At 39.6% G+C, this 23,407-nt stretch overlaps 1 protein-coding gene across 1 annotated transcript; it reads left to right on the forward strand.

Annotated features, from left to right (window-relative positions):
* The first annotated feature begins 561 nt into the window (after nucleotides 1-561).
* On the forward strand, nucleotides 562-21,134 carry SULT6B1 (sulfotransferase family 6B member 1). The gene is given in 8 exon segments (XM_047782279.1): nucleotides 562-760; nucleotides 2,293-2,340; nucleotides 2,343-2,407; nucleotides 6,129-6,218; nucleotides 9,829-9,955; nucleotides 13,806-13,900; nucleotides 18,291-18,447; nucleotides 21,004-21,134. Coding segments are annotated over 8 exon segments (912 nt in total).
* Nucleotides 21,135-23,407: the final 2,273 nt, after the last annotated feature.

Below are 23,407 nucleotides of genomic sequence, written 5' to 3' on the forward strand. Positions count from 1 at the left end.
ATGTTATTAAGCTTCAATTACCTAGTCGCCTTTTGAATCTGCATGTTATAAAGGAGCCCCCATACATAATTTTGGTTTTTCTCCTGTTGATCTGTCTTATATCAATTTAATTATTAGATCAGCCAAAGAACCTAGAAGGGAAAGTTTTTTCTGCCCCTAAATCACACCATGGAGGATGTATGTGCAAAGCCATCAACCAAGGGGAGAGGTTTCATCCATGAACTGCTTTTTGCTAATAGGGAAATTATATACCTGATTCAATTAAATAACTATGTGTTAGAGATTTAATATCTATTATCATCTATTAAGAGATTCTACTCTTACTTTCCTTGGGAAGGTTGCCTATAATGGTAACATAATCAACCCTTGATCCTCAGCCTGTTTTGCACCTGTGGTGTGCCTTTTGTGAGAGGTGGATGCAAGAAGGTGGGGGTAGGGAGTGGATAAGAATTAAGTTCTTTCTTTCTCATGTGAATGGGAGGAATCTTTTATTTCACCTCCATTAAAAGCCATCACTGGTCCTGGACAAGCATAGCACCAGTTCATTAGCAGGGAACCAGCATGGCCACTAATTCCAAATTTATTGACTACATTGATGAAGCTCTGGAAAAATCAAAAGAAACTGCACTGTCTCACTTGCTTTTCACCTATCAGGGGATTCCTTACCCAGTCACTATGTGCACCTCAAAGACCTTCCAAGCCTTGGACACCTTTGAAGCCAGAAGCGATGACATAGTGCTAGCGTCTTATCCAAAGTGCGGTAACTAACAAATCCTTTCCTACAAGGGTGATTTTTCATAGTCGGGGGGGGAGGGTGGGGGGGTGAGAGGTGCAAGGAAGAAGGCAGCTCATCGCTGCATGAAGTCAGCCAGAAATCAGTGAGGAGGATGGCCACGATGGGTAAGAACAGAGCTTGTAAGACCAATGACTAGAACTGCTAGCTCTTGAAACCCCAGTGTCGGAGGAAGGAAACCTGTGTGAAGAACCTGTCAGATGATGAGTGTAGAAGTAAATGCATGGCGGGGGCTGGCAAACAGAAGCAGGGATGTGGAAAGTCCAGGTACCAAGGAGCACTGAGAGTAGTCAAGATTTTCATCTTGCTTTTGGGCTGAAGTCAAGCATGGCCATGTCGATAAACTTCTAAGCTTTCCATGTAATAGATTATTTTTCAGGATCAAACAACAATATTCTAGTTTCTCAAATCAGTTTCACAGTGCTCCTTCCTAAGTGGAGGATAAGATGTAAGAATCTAAATTACTCTATTTTACACAAACTACTTTTGATATTCTAAAGTGTTATTTCACCCTTGTTTATTAAAGCCAACTCCATTTCATATTTTCCTTTTCTTTTCTCTTTCTTTTTTTTTTTTTAGGGCCACATCCACAGCATAAGGAAGTTCCCAGGTTAGGGGTCTAATAGGAGTTACAACTTCCAACCTACACCAAGACCACAGCAATGTGAGATCCGAGCCACGTCTGTGAACTACACCGCAGTTCATGACAACACCAGATCCCCAACCTACTGAGCAAGGCCAGAGTTGGATACTAGTCGGATTTGTTTCCACTGCACCACAACGGGAACTCCCATGTTTTCCTTTCTTGATTGATGCTGGGTTTTTATAAAACCAAAGTTATATACTCCTATAGAAAATACTCACTAATGTAAGGTAAATGTATGATATAAAATAAACAATCATTTCTATGGTTTAACATTGTTCTATAAGGAAGATAGTCAAGACTTTGATTTGATTTGTTTTGATTTTTGTTTTGTCTTTTTAGGGCCATACCTGTGGCATATGGAGATTCCCAGGCCAGAGATCGAATTGGAGCTGTAGCTGCTGGCCTATGTCACAGCCACAGCCACAGCAACTCAGGATCCAAGCTATGTCTAAGACCTGCACCAGAGCTCACAGCAACACACCACAGCTCACAGCAATGCCGGATCCTTAACCCACCGAGCAAGGCCAGGAATCGAACCTTCATCCTCATGGATACTGGTCGGGTTCATTAACCACTGAGCCACAGTGGGAACTCCAGATATTCTAGATTTAAAATAAAAAGCATTGCCTCTTGTTAAAGGAGAAATTTGAGAAGCAAGATAATTTGATTTTTAAACCAATGTAAGTAAAATGCTATTTTCCACAAAACTCTACCTCTTTCTGTAGTCCAGGTTATTCTGAATGCAGAAGAACCAATTATACATATCAGAGAATGATTATAGATTTTAATTTTTATGATATATATGTTAAAGTAAGAATCTTTTGTATATCAAGACTGATTTTTTTTCTTATAGGTTCCAATTGGATTCTTCACATCATTAGTGAATTAATATTCGCCGATTCTAAAAAAAATTTGAATATCCAGAATTTCCAGTTCTTGAATGTGGGGACCCAGAAAATATAAGGTTGGTACAAAGCAGCCTTTAAAACTTACAGCAAATTATTGCTTCCCTTTGAGGTTTTTTTTTTTTTGGTTTTGAGTTCAGAAAATACAACACCAATAATTATTGCAATTTACTATATGCTTGCCGTATAATTCCATATAATGAAATATCACTTTCAGCAATGATTTCATTTTATTGCAAAATAACCTTATCACCATTTTACAAATGATTAAATTATTAAGAATGTGGGTGAAGGTTCTAACAGGTCATCCTACCTGTTATTACTTGCTTTACCACATGTTACTATTCACCTTAACCAATGTAACTAACTAGGGCTTGGGTGTGAGACAGGATGTTCGGCTCGCTGCCAGGGAAGGCAAGAAAAGGGTGAGAGGAAGGATCTGCCTGAGGACTTCAGTGCTTGGACAGAACAGGTGAGAGGATGACCATCCCCACTCCAGGCCTAGACACACCCTAAACACATTTGAGAGGGGGAAGAACATACCCAAAGGGGACCCACATAGGCTCAGCAAAACTTGCAGAATTGTTCACCACCAATGGAGTTCCCATTGTGGCGCAGTGGAAACGAATCTGACTAGGAACCATGAGGTTGCGGGTTCAATCCCTGGCCTCGCTCAGTGGGTTAAGGATCTGGCATTGCAGTGAGCTGTGGTGTAGGTCACAGACGTGGCTCGGATCTGGCATTTGCTGTGGCTGTGGCGTAGGCTGGCACCGACAGCTCCGACTGGACCCCTGGCCTGGGAACCTCCATGTGCCACAGGTGCGGCCCCCGCCCCCTAATAAAAGACACACACACACAAAAAAAAGAATTGTTCACCACCAAGGTTCCCAACAGGTGGATGGACGAACTCAGTTACTAAAAATAAAGTCACATAGGGAGTTAGGAAACAGCATCTTGAAAGAAATGGAGACACTTGGCATGATGACAAATACAAACTTAAAAGTTGGATCCCAGGTTGAAGGAAACTCATGTCCGTGGTTTGGGTCAAAGTAACAGAAGTATTTATTGTAAATGAAGTGTTCAGGGCCTAGTCGGTGAGGTGGGGAGGCGAGCACTAATTCCTGGATGTGGCTGGCTGCAGCCTCAGGAGGAGTCAAAGAGATACGGTTGCAACAGGCCTGGAGGGTCATAAGCACAGCAGAGGTGAGTTTGGTCAGGACCAGCACAGGAGTCCTTTTTTTTTTTTTTTCCTTCTGCAGTTCGGTTCATTATCACTTTTTAAAATCTTATTTTTAAATTAACATAGAGTAAAATTAACATTTATAGTGTATAGTTCTACAAAATTTCACCCATATGTAGATTCACAGGAGTCTTAAGAAGCTTTTTCCTAGGTTAGAAATGGACTGGCTGATAAACAGCCTCATTGATTTCCGCTATGCAGGCCACTGGGTAACCTTCCCTAAAGAGTATTTAGGAGTTCCCTTGTGTGTCAGCGGGTTAAGGATCCGTCATTGTCACTGCTGTGACTCTGGTACAGCTGTGGTGCGAGTTCAGTCCCTGGCCTGAAACTTCTGTGTGCCATGGGTGCAGCCAAAAATAAGTAAATAAATAATGTTTAGTATCATCTTTAAAAATGATGCTAACATTTATCTAGCTTTCCAATTTCTCTTTTAAAACTGTATTCCATTGTGGATCACAGGTTACCTTACCTGTTATAACTCACCTTACCAATGTAAACACTATGATTTTATTTGTCTGCATTGTTACCTATCAGAGATAAACAAGTTTCTCTTATGACTGACATAGGGTTTGGTATGCTAGCTTACACATTTTTATGTTGTTTATATGATTGTTCTGCCATTTTAATTTAGAAACAAAACTTTGTAACGCAAACCATTTGTAAGCAGGGAACTTCCTGGGATATTACTTACTACTTTGGGAAGACTTTTTATTCCTAAGCTTTTGACATGCCAAGACTTCACTCTGAGCTTAAGCACCCAGTATTCTGGGAACCTCTCTTTTCTCTCATGGGAAACCGGGTATTCCTGGTCCTTCCCTGGTTTCTTCCTTTTCCACCAGGTACTTTGGTATGAAGGTAAATCAAAGTGCTTCTTCTGTCTCTGGGTTCTTGCATTCTAAATCCTTGCCCTAATTATGACATAAAAAGTTGCTCTTCCTATTAAGGTAATTCCCAGCATTTCTTTTCTTTTTTCCTTTTTCTTTTCTTTCCTTTTTTTTTTTTGCTTTTTTTAGGGCTGAATATGGAAGCTCCCAGGCTAGGGGTCAAATTGGAGCTACAGCTGCCATCCTACACTACAGCCACAGCAACGCGGAATCTAAGCCTCATTTGTGACCTACACCACAGCTCACAGCAATAGCAGATCCCTGAGCCACTGAGCGAGGCCAGAGATCAAACCCACATCCTCATGGATACTAGTCGGAATCGTTTCCACTGCGCCATAATGGGAACTCCCCTGAATATTTTTCTAATCCTTTTAGGATCTCTACCATTTCTCTTATGTCTTTAAGTGATTTTTGATTGTGCAGTTTAGTGGAAACAGCATTCTATCACTTAATCTGAAAATTACCATCTGTGTGATTTTGTACAAAGCACTTAAAGCCTCAAAGCCTATTGTTAATCTCTAAAATGGGGGTTATAATATCTACCTGAGAGGACTGTTGTGAATGAATGCAAAAGCACTTCCAAATTGAAAAAGTGTAATTCAATGTAAGTCGAGTATTATGACTACTAATCGCCACTTGAATCTGTATCATTGATTTTTTTTAAATTTTGGGAGTTCTCTTGTTAAGGATTCAGCATTGCCATTCTGCAGCAGCTTGGGTTGTTGCTATGGTGTGGGTTAAATCCCTGGCCCAGGAACTCCCATATGCTACAGGCATAGGCCCCCCCCCCCCAAATTTTTGTATTGTTTTATTTTTTAAAGTTTTACTGAAGTATAGTTGATTTACAATGTTGTGCTAACTTCTGCTATGCAACAAAGTGATTCAATTATACATGTACACACATTAAAAAAAAGTTTTAGGGAGTTCCCATTGTGGCACAGTGGAAACTAATCTGACTAGGAACCATGGGGTTTCGGGTTCAATCCCTGGCCTTGCTCAGTGGGTTAAGGACCCGGCGTTGCCGTGAGCTATGGTGTAGGTCGCAGATGTGGCACAGAGCCTGCATTGCTGTGGCTGTGGTGTAGGCTGGTAACTGCAGCTCCAATTTGACCTCTAGCCTGGGAACCTCCGTATGCTGCAGGTACAGACCTAAAAAGACCACAAAAAAAAAAAAAAAAGAAAAGAAAAGAAAAAGAAAAAAGAAAGATCTAGATGTTAAAAATGGATTTGGAGGGGCTATGGAAAGGCTTGAACATTTCTGTTAATGACTTTGAATAGAGAAAAGATCCACATTTAAGTGAAAGAGTAGATTGCAGATTTTGAGCTGTTGTGAAGAAAATGAACTTGGTATGGTTGTGGGAAAAGGTAAATTTTTCCCAAAAAACAATCTAAAAAAAATGAGCAATGGGAAGTGGGATAGAAGAAAGAAATTCAAAAGGAAGTTTTAAATTATTTATTTATTTATGTATAATTTTCCATTCCTCATCCCCCACAAAGTAAGAAAATAGAAATAAAGAAAATCTGGAGGAGGGTGTGGAAGAGAAGAGAGAGGAATAGTAATAACTGAAACTACAGTTCGGGTAATAAACTTAGGAGTAATTCATTACACACACACACAAAACACAACACATGCTTTCACCTTATTGTATATATTTTTAAGAGAATGAGCCAGTTTCCATCACCAAGGATTTTGACAACTCACCTCCATTATGACAAATTACCTGGGTCCATCTTCAAGAATAAAGCCAAGGTGAGTGCTCCTTCCTACTGGTATTTCTGTTTGAAGTTCTTAATGTATAGATATTGGCTTTCTGAGGTAGAGGATGAGTTTGCCACTCATCACAGAATTTTAATAAATGAAGTGTGCAATGAAGTGGTCTTTCTTTGGTTGCTGTTTCTTCAGATATATCTGCTATAGTTGCATTCAAATCAAATGCATTTTCAGCCAGGATATAAAACATATACATAGCATGGAACATATTTTAAAAAGTGTTTAAAAAAAAAAAAAAAAAAGGAGTTCCCGTCGTGGCTCAGTGGTTAACGAATCCAACTAAGGACCATGAGGTTGCAGGTTCGGTCCCTGCCCTTGCTCAGTGGGTTAAGGATCTGGCGTTGCCGTGACCTGTGGTGTAGGTTGCAGACGTGGCTTGGATCCCACGTTGCTGTGGCTCTGGTGTAGGCTAGTGGCTACAGTTCTGATTTGACCCCTAGCCTGGGAACCTCCATATGCCACAGGAGCGACCCAAGAAATCGCAAAAAAGACAAAAATAAATAAATAAAACGTGTTTTAGAGAGAATAGATTTGAACACCCCCCTAGGATGTTTAGAGTGTTTAACAAAAGAATACAACCTAGGAAAATGAGCAAAAATTTTTCCTTCCGTTCTTTCTGGTGAGCACTATTTACCTGAGGTCTGAAACTATTTTATTTCTGAATTTCACAAATAACAGTAAACTTCATATCAAGCATACATAATTGCAATGTGCCTCGGCTACTCTTATCATTTGTTTTAAAATCACATCTCATTAATCACTACTGACGGATTTTCATAATTATTAGTTTTTACCCAATCCTTTTTGTTTTCTGTCACCTGGTCTCACCTCCATTCATCTTTCTCTGTCTTCAGAGGAAAAGATTAGAACTAATTAAAATAAAGATTTAGGAGTTGCCCTCGTGACTCAGTGGTTAATGAATCCGACTAGGAACCATGAGGTTGCAGGTTCCATCCCTGGCCTCACTCAGGGGGTTAAGGATCTGGCGTTGCCGTGAGCTGTGGTGTAGGTCGCAGATGTGGCTCAGACCTGGTGTGGCTATGGCTGTGGCGTAGGCCAGCGGCTGTAGCTCCAATTAGACCCCTAGCCTTGGGAACCTCCATATGCCGCTGGCAGGCCTTAAAAGAACAAAAGACAAAACGAATAAAAATTAAAATAAAATAAAATGAAGATTTAAACTCCCGAATGCCACAAATAAAAATAGGAGGAGGAGATCCCTGGTGGCTCAGTGGGTTGAGGATCCAGCATTGTCATTTCTGTGGCTGGGATAACTGCTATGGTGTGGGTTCAGTCCCTAACCCAGGAGCTTCTGCTTACTGTGGGTGCAGCTGAAAAACAAAATAAAACAGAACAGGAGGATAGTGCAGTAACAGCAAGGGAAGACAAAGGAGGAAAAGAGTTAAGATATGGCAGTGGTAAGAGGGAAGAGGGGAAATAATGGAGGAGGGAAGACCAGGAAGTGGAGGCTTAGAATTAACAGCCGGTGGCTATGGAACAAGAATCTTAGGAGCAGAATTGGAAAGTACCTTGAAGGTTGCCTAACCCCGATTACGTGTCTGAATTCCACCAAGTGGCTGTCTAGACTACTCACCCCCTCCAATTATAAGAGACTCCTCTGTCCCCTGTGATAGCAGAGGACAGCTCTGTAAAACAGTTTTTCTTTACATCAATAATCTCCCAAATCAGAAATATCACTTTAACCTCTCATTTCCCTGCTTTAATGCAACTCAGTAGAATCTCAAATCTCAGTGACTCTTATTTTTCCCCTTGAATTACTCCATAAGACACTGAACTAAAGTGATGTATAAAGCATTTGGATTTGCAGCACTCAGGCTTTTGGACAAAGCTTTACTTTCACAAGAACAACAGGGCAAGAGACAAGTGACAGCCAAAGTAAGAGTTTGGTGCTGAGGATTTATCCATACACTACAGCTCATTGGCCTCACCATTCAATTTTTTTTATCTGTAAAGTTATAAATTACTATGAGCCAGGGTGATTCCTGAGTGGTAATCAGAGGCCCAAATATAAGATGCTCCTATGACAAGAATCTGCTCCATGTGGATTGGAAGCAGAGGTGAGTTTCAGACTACCTGTCTATAGACCCACCCCATCCATCTCCATTCAGTTGTATTCTGTTAGCATTAGTTCATGTCTTGAGACTGATGAAGTGTTCTGGGATTCTGATTCCCTCTCAATTTCGTGTCATCTACAAATCTGATAAATACGACTTCTATATCCTCACCTAAAATCACTCAGTAAAATTTAGATGCTGGTCTAGTCAGGACAGTGAAAATGCCATTAAAAACCTCCAGGCAGGTTTATGTTAGTTATTCAGCCTCCTTTGCATCTGAGTACTCAGTCAGTTTTATTTGCCTCATTGCTTCTGCTTCCGGCTTGCTTCCTTCCATTTTGCAGAGGAAGTCATAAGCAACAAATCTGCTAATTTAGAAACTATGCCCAAGCAAAACTTGGAGTTATTCAGAAAGGACTTGTTCTTAGAGCACCTGTGTTGCCCCATGGTTGTTACTATTTCCTGTTTTATATGGCTCAAACCATCTATAAAGTCGCATCTAAAATCTGTACTTTACAAAAACCCACAACTTCCTCCTTTCTGAAGGGGAAATGATGTTTCCGGTCTTCTGAACCTCTTGTGCATCGTTATCCCTGATTCCTCCCGGGTCACTAACAGTGCTCAGTAATGTATTTTTCCATTTTCCTCAGTTCTGGAAAAAGAAATCTTCAGGCCAGATGGCCCAGCCTCACTTGGAGAAGGCAGGTGGTCTGCAGTCCCTGGTTCTCTTGGGTTTCAGTTTGCTCCTTACAACATTTATTTCACACTTATTTTTAAAAAATGAACCCATGCCCCATCAGGGAAGACAGACATAACGTGGAAATTCAGTGGTTCTGCTTCCTCCACATCACCTACTGCACCTTCGGCATGCCCTTCTTTGATTTTTTTCCATCAAACTCTAAACATTCTTTTTGCTGTCCTTAACATTATTTTGCAATTACTTTCTGGAGGCAGTAAGATTTTTCAGACCATGCTCTTGTGAGCTTGCTCTTTATCCTTTTTTTACATCATCTACATACAACTTTTTACTGTCTAAACTCATTAGCAAAAGCTCTTTGTTACATCAATTTTCTTCTTCTTCTTTCTTTCTCCCTTCTTCCCAGACTTCCCCATCTGCCACCTCCGGTTGCTCAATTTCCTTTTTCTGCTTTTTAGAGCCACACCTGTGGCATAATAGAAGTTCCCAAGCTAGATGTTGAATCAGAGCTACAGTTGCCTGCTTATGCCGCAGCCACAGCAACATGGGATCTGAGCCGCATCTGTGACCTACACCACAGCTCATGGCAACGCCAGATCCTTGACCCCCCAAGGGAAGCCAGGGATTGACCCTGCATCCTCATGGATACTAGTCGGGTTTGTTTCCGCTGAGCCACAACAGGAACTCCCCTGTTGCTCAATTTTTTTCTTTCTTTATACATTAACAAAATTAGGTAGTCTACAATAGGACAGAATGCTTATGCTTTCATTTTTGCAAAGTTCAGAACTTAGAACTAAATCACTTAATTTTCTCTCTTTAGATACTAGTGATCTTTCGAAATCCTAAAGACACGGCAGTATCTTTTTTCCATTTCCACAATGATGTTCCTGATATTCCAAGCTATGGCTCTTGGGATGAATTCTTCAGACAGTTCATGAAAGGACAAGGTATGGCTGTTGGTAAAAGAGTCCTTTTTACTTTAACAGATGACCATATAAATAGGAAAATTCAAATGTGTTATAGGATAAAGAAAGAAAATAAACAACAAGGTTCTACTGGTATAGTAAAGGGAACTACATTCAATATCCAGTAAGAACCTATAATGAAAGAATATGAAAAAAAAAAAAAAAAAAAAGGGAGTTCCCTTCGTGGTGCAGCAGAAACGAATCCGACCAGGAACCATAAGGTTGTGGGTTCAATCCCTGGCCTCACTCAGTAGGTTAAAGATCCAGCATTGCCATGATCCAGCTGTGGTGTAGGTCACAGATGTGGCTTGGATCCTGCATTGCTGTGGCTGTGGTTTAGGCCAGCAGCTGTAGCTTCGAGTTGATCCCTAGCCTCCATATGCTGCAGGGGTGGCCTAAAAAGAAAAAAATATATATATACATATATATATATACACACACACACATATACACACACACACACACATATATATATATACCGCTGAATCACTATGCTATACACCAGAAACCAATGCAGCATTGTAAATCAACTATTTTTCAATAACAAATTTTTAAAAATAAATAAGATAGATCCAGGAACCAAAAAGTTGCTTTTAAATAAAGTTTTCTGTGCATCAAACAGTATAGCACTTCTTAAAAAAATAATGTGGACAATTCATATGCTCACTATGAGTATTAAATGGCCACAGAATAGACATGGGACAAAAAGATCTGTAACAGACTCATTTACATAAGCATTTCTAAATAACTTCCCATAAATAACACAATGATAAACACCAAAAAAACCCAAAACCATGACAATGAGCAACCACACCTAAGATATTTGTTTGCCAGGAAGGAAATAAGTTTTTGTTAGTCCATGTTGATGTTTTACTGCTAGTTATTAGCAACTACAACCTTCTAAGTGCCTACAAATTCTCCAGCCACTAAACTAGGTATTATATACTTCATTTAAGACAATAGCACACTATGAAAAAGGCAGTATTAGCTATCAAAAATTTAAATCACTTGCTAATGGTCCCAATGCTTGTAAGTGGCAGTGACTCTATTTCCATGGGTATGTGGCCAGAAATGAATAAATATCTCCTTTTGCTAGTGACTCTGTGGAGTTTTTGCAGTGTCGTAGAAAGAAGAATTAATGCCAGATGATAATAGGTTCCCCTAGAAGGACCACTTTTAAAGGTGATCAGCAGAGCAGGGCTACTTTGTCCCACATGTATGGACACTGGGTACAGTACTGAGCCTTTAGCAAAGACTAAATATTGGGGTTGGGGTGTAGGAAAGAAAAAAAAGAGCCCAGAAGGTACTTACGAAGCACTGGTAAAAGAGATTTGGTTTGTCAATTAACCACTCACTAAGACTAAATGGGGGCAGTTAAAGCACACCTGAAACATTACCCCATTAATAACACCAGAGAACACTGAGTGACGAGAAACCCTTCGTCACTGGGACAATCTGTTTTAGGGGATCTTTGTTGTCTAGTCATCCTTTCAGCCTAATTATTTGACTTACAGTGATAAAAAGTGACAGTGACAACTTGGGTGGAGTTTCAACATTGTAAACGTGTTAAATTCAACTTATGGAGGCATCTGAATGTGCCAAAAAAAAAAAAAAAGAGATATGGAATGAGAAGGCCTAGATTGGGCTTCATCACTTATTATTATGAATTAGTGATTAACATTAGATGGAATAAAATAACTACCATTTATTGAGCACTAAACACATGCCAGGCACTATATGTTATCTCTAGTACACATAATTTTATTTTAATTCTCATAAGAACCCTATGAGGATAATGCTGTTATCATCACCATGTCATAAAGAAGGAAAGTAAAGCATAGAAAGGCTACACAGTCACTAAACATCAGAGCTAGAACTTAAACTCAGGTTCAAATCACTCACTGCCTGCATGATTTTGAGCAAGACATTTGATCTCTAAAGTCTGATTTCCTTAGTCATAGTGAGACGAGTAGAATATCTGACCTATGGGAGGTTAACACAGTATAGCATTTTGTTTGGTTGCACTAGCTCTGGGGCAGACTGATGTTAAAAGATGACCATACATATAATCTATTGTGTTTCCATAAAGTGGTTACTTAACTCCTCTGGGTTTCTATTTCCCCATCAACAAAATGGGCAAAGAAATTGTATTTGTCATATTAGATTGTTTTTAAAATCGAAAGATAAAGTGTATGCGTATCAATTAATAGTACATTTGGAAGAGCAGAAAAGTGGACTACAGTGGCCTAAACAGATCAAGTTTCCTTTTTCAAGAAGTCTAGAGATAGGCAACTGGTTCAGCAGCCCAGTGACATGGGACCAGCACCTCTGACATCCCCTTGGCCTCTCCTTCCATGGTTTTTGCAACCTTCTCTCAAGTTGGCCTCTGTTCCTCAGAGCATCCCCTTCAGATCATGAAGAAGGCTCATCAAGATGGTCTTCTAGAAACCTTCCATCAGACCCCTGCTTGTGTCTCGCTGGCCAGAACCATGTTATGTGACCAATTACAATTTTAAGGGAGGCAGAAAGTGGGAAACAGAATTCTTGGACTGGCTTAGACCCAGTCAATCAGGGTTTGGTTAGCAACAAAGGAGGTGTATTGGATTTGGGTCAGGAAACTTAACAGTATTTTCCACAGCAAATACAGAAACTGCCTGGCTTGAAGCAAAGGCTTCATGATGATGATAATGATAATAACTGTGAGAATATTACTATTATTAATGATATAATAATAATAGCTAACATTTGTTAAGTAGATACTATTTATCAGGCACTTTAAATAAAGAATTTAAAGCTTTTAAGAGAATTAACATGTACACTTGACACATGTTAATTCTCTTAAAAGCCATAACAATCCTATTTTACAGATGAGGAAACTAAGGTACAAAGAGGTTTAAGGAGCTTCTCAAATGCACACAGCTAGTAAGTAGCCCGGTTAACCAGCATCTAGATCTTCACTGTCCAATATGGTAGCTACTAGCCACATGTGGAACTGAGCACTTGAAATGTGACTAGTGCAATGAAGAGCTAAACTTTTTATTTTATTTTAATTAATTTAAATTTACATTTAAAAACATACTCAATTCAGTTATTGGAAACTTTCAACTAGGTTTAGTACAAGCTGTGTATGTGAATTTAATTTGCAATTGTAAGTTTTATAATATCTAAACACACATAAGTATTTTTGACAAAAGCATAGCATTCAAATTGAGGTTCTTCATAAGTATAAAATACCCACTAGCTTTTATAGACTTAGAATTTTAAAAAAATGTAATGTTTCACTAATTATTTATGCTGATTACATGCTTAAATGATAATATTTTGGGATAGTTAAATAAATGAAAATATGAAAATTAATTTCACCTGCTTCTTTTTGCTTTTTCATGTGGCTACTAGAATATTTTAAATTATAGATGTTGTTTGTATGACATTTTTACCAGATAATGCTGATCTAGATAACATTCACCTCAACATTTCTTTCTGGAATTATATCTGTGAGTTTTCATGTATCATTCACTATTTCTGAATTATTTTATTCACCTTAAATGTTCATGAATATCTTGTAGTTCTTGTGAAACCATTTTTACAACTTGCTTAGTTTTGCTACTATTTATGAAAATAAGAAAATGAGAAAATCTGGCAAAAGGACTGGCTCACGCCAGTTCTTTTGGAGCAGGAATGTGTAATCTTATAAATATCTTGTTTTATCATATATACATATGTATAGTTTATATTTTAGGGCATACATTAACCATTTTATCCTCACTGTATGATTTATTCTATCATTTAACCTCAGTTATTTAAAAAAGTTATTTTTCCCTTGTGTTTTTAGTTTCTTGGGGAAGCTATTTTGACTTTGCAATTAATTGGAACAAACATCTTAATGATGAAAATGTTAAGCTCATATTATATGAAGACCTGAAAGAGGTGAGATTATGATTATTGGCATTCAATAACAAGATTTATTATAAACTACAACATAAAGCACTTACTCATAATGTCTGGTTGCATGAACAAGTATTATACTCAATTTAAAAAAAGGCTATTCCAGGAGTTCCCATCATGGCCCAGCAGAAATGAATCTGACTAGCATCCATGAGAAAGCAGGTTCGATCCCTGGCTTCAGTGGGTTAAGGATCCAGCGTTGCTATGAGCTGTGGTGTAGCTTGCAGACATGGCTTGGATCCCACATTGCTGTGGCTGTGGCGGAGGCCAGTGGCTACAGCTCTGATTAGACCCCTAGCCTGGGAATCTCCATATGCTGAGGGTATGGCCCTAAAAAATAAAATAAAATAAAATAAAATAAAAAAATAAAATAAGAATATTCCATGTAGGTGGTACAGTGCTAGCAAAAAAAACCCCAAACAATGCATATGTGCTTAGGTTATTTATTTAACAGAAATAAAATAATGTTTAGCAACTTATTACCAACAGTGGCTGCTTTACTTCCCCTCTACAATAGAAAGTCCAAATTAGAAATAGCAAAAACAATAGGTAGGTCTCTATTGAGGTTTAATTGAACATGCTTTTGGCTGCGAATTAATTTTTCCATATAATTTTTTTTTTTTTGTCTTTTGAGGGCCACACCCATAGCACATGGAAGTTCCCAGGCTAGGGGTTCAGAACCATAGCTGCCAGCCTACACCAGAGCCACAGCAACGCGGGATCCAAGCCGAGTCTACAACCTACCCCACAGCTCCTGGTAACGCTGGATCCGTAACCCACTGATCGAGGCCAGGGATCAAACCCGCATCCTCATGGATCCTAGTTGGGTTCATTACCATGAGCCACAATGGGAACTCCCCCATATAATGTTATTTTTAAAAAACAGTTTCTTCACAAACATTTAGCAAGTGATTGTTCAGCACTGTTGTAGGCCCTTGTGATATATCTGTGAACACCAAAGAAAGTTCATTGCTGTAGAGAAGCTTACATTCTAGCTGGAGAAGGTGGGGCGGGGAGACAGGATGATAAATAATGAAACAATAAAAATTTAAAATGTTAATTTGTGAGAATGAAGAAATGGCATAGCTGATCAGGGAAAACTGGAAAGGCCAGGGGGCATGGACCTGGGGTACTGGACAAACCCCAGGGTGATCAAAGGAACCTCATGGAAGTAGGTAACCTGAACAAAGAGCTGAAGGAGATGAAGGAGTGAGCTAAGCAGGTAACTGGAGTAGAAGCTTTCCAGGCAGAGGGCTAACTGGAGCAAAGGTCCTGAGGTAGGAGTGTTCCCGGGATGATTAAGGGCCAGAAAGGAGGCAGATGTGGCTGGACCGTAGGCATGAACCAGAAGAGACTAACCAACAAAGACAGGTGTAAGGGGGTGGGGTGGGGTATGAGGAATGGCGTGGCAGGCCACTGAAATTACTTTGCTAAATTTATTATTTATTTATTTATTTATTTAGTCTTTTGACCTTTTAGGGCTGCACCCGCAGCATATGGAAGTTCCCAGGCTAGGGGTGTAATCGGAGCTGTTGCTGCCGGCCTACGCCAGAGCCACAGCAATGCCAGATCCCAGCTGTGTCTGCGACCTACACCACAGCTCACAGCAATGCTGGATCCTTTAACCCACTGAGCGAGGCCAGGGATCGAACCCGCAACCTCATGATTCCTATTTGGATTTGTTTCCACTGCACCACAGATGGGAACTCCTACTTTGCTAAATTTAAATTTAAATTTTCAGGAGTTCCCATCATGGCACAGCGGAAACAAATCCGACTAGGAACCATGAGGTTGTGGGTTCGATCCCGGCCTTGCTCAGTGGGTTGAAGGTCTGGCGTTGCCGTGAGCTGTGCTGTAGGTTGCAGACGTGGCTTGGATTCTGCATTTCTGTGGCTGTGGTGTAGGCCAGCAGCTGTAGCTCTGATTCGATCCCTAGCCTGGGAATCTCCATGTGCCTCAGGTGCAGCCCTAAAAAAAGTAAAAAATAAAAAAAAGTAAATTTAAATTTTCACTCAGAAATTTCTCTGAGTGAAATGGGAAGTCATTGTAGGATTTGAGCAGAAGGGGGATAGGAATTGAGGTGTTTTTAATAGGATCATTCTGGAGTAGGATGTACTGGAGCAAAGGAAAGATAATGCAGGGAGACCCAGGACGAGGTTACTGCTCCAGTGCAGGCACGGGAAGATGGTGGCTCAGACTGGAAGGGGCAGTGAGGGGAAGGGAAGGGGCTGAATTCTGAGCTTACACTGAAGGAAGAGCCAACAGGATTTGCCACCAGATTGGATGAGGGAAAGAGTATGAGAGAAAAAGAAAAGCCAAATAACACCCCAATATTCTTAGTCCAACCAACTGGGAGGACTGAGTTGTCACCATTTGAGTAAGAGATGCAGCCAGTGAAGCAGGGTTGTGGGACAACCAGGGGTTTGGTTTGGGGCACGCTAAGGTGCAGGTGTTTGTTAGCCATCCAAATGGAGAGGTCAAGTAGGCAGTGAGGTACTGACGTCTTGAATGCAGAAAGAGTTAAGAGCTGCAGATATAAATCTGGCATGTAGATGACATTTAAAGCCATGAGACTACCAACCTGTGTCTGGAAGTGTACAGACAGAGAAGAGAAGATGACCAAGAACGGAGGCCTGCAGCCTCGACATAAAGATTTTGGGAAAAAGAGGATTTAGCAAAGAAGACTAAGAAGGAGCGGCTAGAGATGTAGGAGGGAAACCAGAGTCCTGGAGCTCCTGTGAAGAAGCTCCTCCAAAAACAAACAAACAAACAAACAAACAAACAAACAAACAAAAAAACCAGTGTGTTAAAGGGAAAGGGAATGTGTCAAATACTCTCTCTGAGTTTTCAACATTAGTATCCTCTGATATTCTTATGAAAGGAAAGTATAACAATCCATTCCTTCTGTTTATAGGATGCATTTCTTTTTTTTCTTTGTCTTTTTTAGGGCCTCCATGTGGCATATGAAGGTTCCCAGGCTAGGGGTCGAATTGGAGCTGTAGCCACTGGCCTACATCACAGCCACAGCAATGCCAGATCCAAGCCGAGTCTGTGACCTACACCACAGCTCCCAGCAACACTGGATCTTTAACCCACTGAGCAAGGCCAGGGATTGAACCCATGTCCTTGTGGATATCTGTCAGATTTATTTCTGCTGAGCCACAATGGGAACTCCTATAGGATGTTTTTCTATAACCAGAAAGAACATACTAATTTAGTCTTTTCCCCTTCTAGCCTAGAATGTTTCTAAAGCTTGTGCTCCATGGGATGTTAGTGTTGTCCCAGATGTTAATACATCTTTCTTGGGGTTGGAAGGAGGTTGCCTATTCACATTGATCTGGGGTCTGCCATATTAAATGGTCTGCTCCTTTGGGAAATGTGCATTGCACACTGGCATATTAAAGACTGAGAGATGCTGGAGTTCCCGTCGTGGCTCAGTGGTCAACGAATCCGACTAGGAACCATGAGATTGCGGGTTCGATCCCTGGCCTTGCTCAGTGGATTAAGGATCTGGTGTTGCCTTGAGCTGTGGTGTAGGTTGCAGACGCGGCTCGGATCCCTCGTTGCTGTGGCTCTGGAGGCGGCTACAGCTCCGATTCGACTCCTAGCCTGGGAAGGTCCATATGCCGCGGGAGCAGCCCAAGAAATGGCAAAAAGACAAAAAAAAAAATAAAGAAAGAAATAAAGACTGAGAGATTCTGCAGTAGGTGGGGGGAAGACTTAATGTATTAACCCAAAGCTTCCAAATTTATTTGACCTCAACCCTTTACCCTCCTTTTTTCCCCATGAAACATCTATAACCACCTTGAGGTATATTTGTGTTTCGTAGAATACAGGTTAAGAAACCATTTTAGAAGATTTATAAATCTCCGTTGGTCAGCAGTACTGTCTAGGGGGTTGATGATACTTATGAAGGTGTTAAATAATAAATTTCAAGATTCCTGCCAGTTTGTACGACTTTAAAAATGAGCCTTTCTTTCTAGAACCAAACATTAGCTACAGATAGGATTCAGAAGAAAAGGGAATTCTAATGAGCATGTACAAATACATTAATTTCCTCAGGTGGTCTAGATTGGTGCTTTTTAATAATGATGCATGTCCTCTTACATAAAATTCTAACCTACTAATGAATGCTTACTGTCATTATTTATACCCTGAATAGGTCAACAAGAGTCATAAATTGAAACTACAAAGTAAATAAAATATGGACTATTATAGGGATATTTCAAATATTTATACAGAAGTATCAAAATAAAGAAAGAGTAGAACAGATGAATTAGAGAGTTAGGCTTAACCCACTCTGAGAAGCTTGTCATTGCTAGGGCCACAATTTCCATAGAAAGATTTTTATCCTTTAAAATTCTGCTTTCAGGATCTGGCTGCTGGAATAAAACAAATTGCTGCGTTCTTTGGATTCTCTCCATCTGGGGAGCAGATTCAAACTATCTCGGCCCAAAGTACCTTCCAGGCGATGCGAGCACAGTCCCAGGAAACACATGGTGCCGTGGGCCCATTCTTGTTCCGAAAAGGTAAAGCTGCCTTGGTTTCTGGGGCTCCTGTCAATCTGTACAGAACAAGCCATTCAAGTGACTTTATCTTAAATAAGACAGAATTTTCCTTTTCTCCCCCTCCACAAGAAAACAGGACACAGAGCTGAATTGGAACTGACAGGTCTGTCCTACCTTTGACTTTTTATTTTGGCTGCCCTGTGGCACATGGAGTTCCTGGGCCAGGGGTCAGGCCGGAGCCCCAGTTGCTACCTATGGCCAGATGCATCAGTGCGATGTTTTAACCCAATGAGCTGGGCCAAGGATGAACCTGGGTCCTGGTGCTACAGGGACGCCGAGAAGTTCCCTGTGCCAGAGCGGGAACTCATTCACCTTATCTTTCAGAGTACTGAGCTTCTTCTACCTTTCTGCTCATCACTTCGTGATGACAGGAGAGAAGCTAGAGCTCCACCATTACAATAAAGTTAAGGACTACTTTATTAAAATGCAAAGGGAAAGGTAAGAAATAGAATCATGTGTATTTGCTGAGTGAGCCCCCTTTAAAGAACTTTGTGGGGTGCCTCACTCAGTGACTTACAGCTCATCAGTCACTTCTCACAGTGCTGTTGGCTGGAAAATGTATTTTTTTTTAAAAGGGGTGTCTTATTAATTAAAATCAAGGTTTTATTAGTAAGGAGGAAAGAGAAAATGAGTACAGAATAGGCAACCAGTTGTCTCTATAGCACTGATTTTACTAAATTTCATTAAAGCATTCTAATTCCTATGGAAATGTATAATATAGCTCAGGGATTGCCAGTTTATTATTATTATTATTTTCATCTTTTTGTCTTTTTAGAGCTGAACCCAGGGCATATGGAGGTTCCCTGGCTAGGGGTCCAACTGGAGCTGTAGCTGCTGGCCTACACCACAGCCACAGCAATGAGGGATCTGAGCCATATCTGCGCCCTACACCACAGCTCATGGCAACACCAGATCCTTAACCCACTGAGCGAGGCCAGGGATTGAACCTGTGTCCTCGTGGATGCTAGTAAGGTTCGTTAACTGCTGAGCCACAATGGGAACTCGGCCAGTTTACTTTTTTATTGCATATATAATGAATGATAACATGATTTAGAGGCAGCACATTAAACAACAACTATCATTTATCAGGCATCAGTCATGTGTTAGACCCATTGCTGGGGTTAAATTTTATAGCAGAAAATACATTAAATCCTTAATTTGACAAATATGGGCACCAAAACTGAGATATTAATTGGTCCATTATCACAAAGTTAATAAATGATGCAATCAGGATGTGAACATGGGTCTACTTGACTCTATTACACTTTGTCAAGTGAAGACCCATTTAAAAAATCCACTGTGAATGGAATGTTGAATATAAATCTGGCTTTGGTTTCAGTCCTGACTTAAACCTTGGTTTTTACACCTTATTTTATTAGCTTTAAGAAGGGGAGGAAATAGGAGTTCCCCTTGTGGCTCAGTGGAAATGAATCTGACTAGCATCCATGAGGACGCAGGTTCAATCCCCGGCCTTGCTCAGTGGGCTGAGGATCTGGCATTGCCATGAGCTGTGGTGTAGATAGAAGACCTGGCTCAGATCTGGTGTTGCTGTGGCTGTGGTGTAGCCCAGAAGCTGTAGCTCTGATTAGACCCCTAGCCTGGGAACCTCCATATGCCGCAGGTGTGGCCTAAAAAGACAAAAAGCCGGGGGTGGTGGTGGTGGGGAGAATAGAACCTTTCCATACATTATTAATCAAGTACTCTTAAGAATAGAAAAATTCTAAAATAAAGTAGTAATTTAAAAAATTTACACTATTCCTTGTAGAAAAATTAGATAGCACAGAAAGATGTGAAAAAGTATTAAGTATCTACATTTCTCCCACCAGAGGAAGGTTTGACTTTCTGACACGTTTCTTCCATATTTATTCTGTGATTTTTATATCATTGATGACATTTATAAACAGGCTTTTTTTTATTCCTTTCATATACTTAAGCATTCCCTCACATCATTAAATCTTCTTTATAAAGATACATTTCAATGGCTATGCAACAAGGAACTTACAACTTTAATCCAAATCATCAATAGATTTTTTTAAAAAGAAGAAACTTCCTTTACTTTTAAAAGCAATTCAGTAAAACATATCCTAATCTCAGGCAAAATAATAATTTTTTGCAAAATTTTTAGTATCTGGGTTCTTAACCAAAACCTGCTATAAAATGTTAACATCTCAAGGGATATTTAAAGTCTTCAAAGACTTTAGAGAGAAAAATGATGCTCAAAAAGAGACCAAAATGATGCATTTTTGGTCCCAGGAGAGGGGTGGGGATGGAGGTCACTGAGGTCAGCGGTCCCCTTAGTGATGTAGAGAAAGCACCTACCACACCACAGAAATGGGGAAGCCCAAATGGATATTGTTAATTTTACAAGAGAAATTACATTCATTTTTAAGAATGTGTAATTTTTTTTCCTATGTCCATTTTCACACTTCAAATTGAAATTCTTCACTGGAAAATGGTAAAATTCAAGAAGAAGTATTCTAACAGATATCTGATTCTACTGTTCTTTGTATGTTATAGGTGAAGTTGGTGATTGGAAAAAGTTGTTCAGTGAAACTCAGAACCAAGAAATGGATGAAAAATTTAAAGAGTGCTTAGCAGGCACTGCCCTGGGAACAAAGTTGAAATATGACTTATATTGCCAGGCCTGATTCTGGTTGATTCAGCTTTATTTTCATCAATAATAACTGGATTTAAATAACTAAACAATAATTCAATCAAATAATGATAATTAACATTTAGATATAAATGAGACAAATTTAGTAATAATGAGAACACCTGAAATTTTTGAGCACAAATTTCAGTTTGTTTATTTTTTGAGGACAGGGTAGCTACTGTTAATATAATCTTGGAGTTTCAACTTCTTTCATTCTCTGGATTCACAGAAGAGCACAAGCTGACACTATTAGAGATGTACCTAAGTCTGTGTTTGAGCAGAGATGAGACAGGCCTCCAAATGACCACAGTGTTTTATCTTCTCATAATAACTCCTCTTTCTCACTATGGTTCAGAACACATGTGCTGTCTATCTCAAACTTACTGCTGGGGGAAATTTACTTCTAACTCTATGCCAAAATAAAATGAATAAATCCTATTCTAATTTGATTAGACCAAACTGAGACCAGACTGACAACTGATATTTATAGAACATTCTATCTGAAAGCAGTAGAATACACATTTTCCTCAAGTGCACATGGAACATTCTCCAGGACTGATCACATGCTGGGCCACAAATCAAGCTTTGTTAAGTTTAAGAATATTAAAATCATATCAAGCATTTTTTCTGACCACAACACTGTAAAACTAGAAATCAACTGCAAGGAAAAACTGTAAAAAACACAAACACATAGAGACTAAAAAATATGCTACCAAACAACCAATAGATTACTGAAGAAATCCAAGAGGAAATAAAAAAATACCTAGAGACAAATGAAAAACAAAACCACAACAATCCAAAAGCCATGAGACACAGCAAAAGCAGTTCTAAGAGGGAAGTTTACAGCAATATAAACTTACCTCATGAAACAAGAAAAATCTCAAAGTAACAACCTAACCTTACACCTGAAGCAACAAGAGAAAGAACAACAAACAAAACTCAAAGTTAGTAAAAGGAAAGAAATAACAAAGATCAGAGCAGAAATAAATGAAATAAAGACAACAGACCAATGAAACTAAAAGCTAGTTTGTTGAAAAGATAAAATTAATAAAACTTTAGTCAGAATCACCAAGAAAAAAAGGGAGAAGGCACAAATTAATAAAATTGAAAATGAAAAAGTAGAAATTACAATTGACACCACAGAAACACAAAGGATCAAGAGACTACTATTAGCAACTATATGCCAACCTAGAAGAAATGGACAAATTTTTAGAAAGATACAATCTTCCAAGACTGACTAAAGGAGAAAAGAAAATACGAACAGGCCAATCACAATAGTGAATTGAAACTATTATTTAAAAACATCCGGGAGTTCCTGTCATGGCACAGCGGAAATGAATCTGACTAGGAACCATGAGGTTGCAGGTTTGATCCCTGGTCTCGCTCAGTGGCTGGTGGATCCGGCGTTGCCATGAGCTGTGGTGTAGGTTGCAGATATGGCTCGGATCTGGCGTTGCTGTGGCTGCAGCGTAAGCCAGCAGCAATAGCTCCAATGAGACCCCTATCCTGGGAACCTCCATATGCTGTGGGTGCAACCCTGAAAAGACAAAAAAGACAAATAAATAAATAAATAATAAAAATTTAAAAATAAAATAAAAAACTTCCAAAAAACATGGCATTTCCATCATGGTGCAGTGGGTTAGGAATCCGACTGCAGTGGCATAGGTCATTTTGGAGGTGTGGGTTCAGTCCCCAGTCCAGCATGGTGGGTCAAAGCATCCGGTGTTGCCGCAGCTGCAGCATAGCTGATTCAATCAGCTGGCCCAGGAACTTTCATTTGCTGTGGGTGCAGCCCACAAATTTAAAAACAAACAAAAACTTTCCAAAAAACAAAAATTCAGGATCAGATGGCTTCACATGCAAAATCTATCAAATATTTAAAGAGTTAACACCTATTCTTCCAAAAATATTCCAAGAAATTGCAGAGGAAAGAACATTTCCAAACTCATTTTATGAGGCCACATCACCTTGATACCAAAACCAGATGAAGATTTCACAAAAAAGAAAATTATAGGCCAGTATTATTGATGAATATAGAGCAAAATCCTCAGCAAAATACTAGCAAACAGAATCCAACAATGCATTATAAAGATCATACACCACGATTAAGTGGGATTTATTCCAGGGATGCAAGGATTTTTTAATATCTGCAAATAAATCAGTGTGATACACCACATAAGCAAACTGAAGAATAAAAATCATATGATCATCTCAATACATGCAGAAAAAGCTATTCACAAAAATTCAACATCCATTTATGATAAAAAA

Source organism: Phacochoerus africanus, chromosome 5 (assembly GCF_016906955.1).
Source record: "Phacochoerus africanus isolate WHEZ1 chromosome 5, ROS_Pafr_v1, whole genome shotgun sequence".
NCBI classification, from domain to species: domain Eukaryota; kingdom Metazoa; phylum Chordata; class Mammalia; order Artiodactyla; family Suidae; genus Phacochoerus; species Phacochoerus africanus.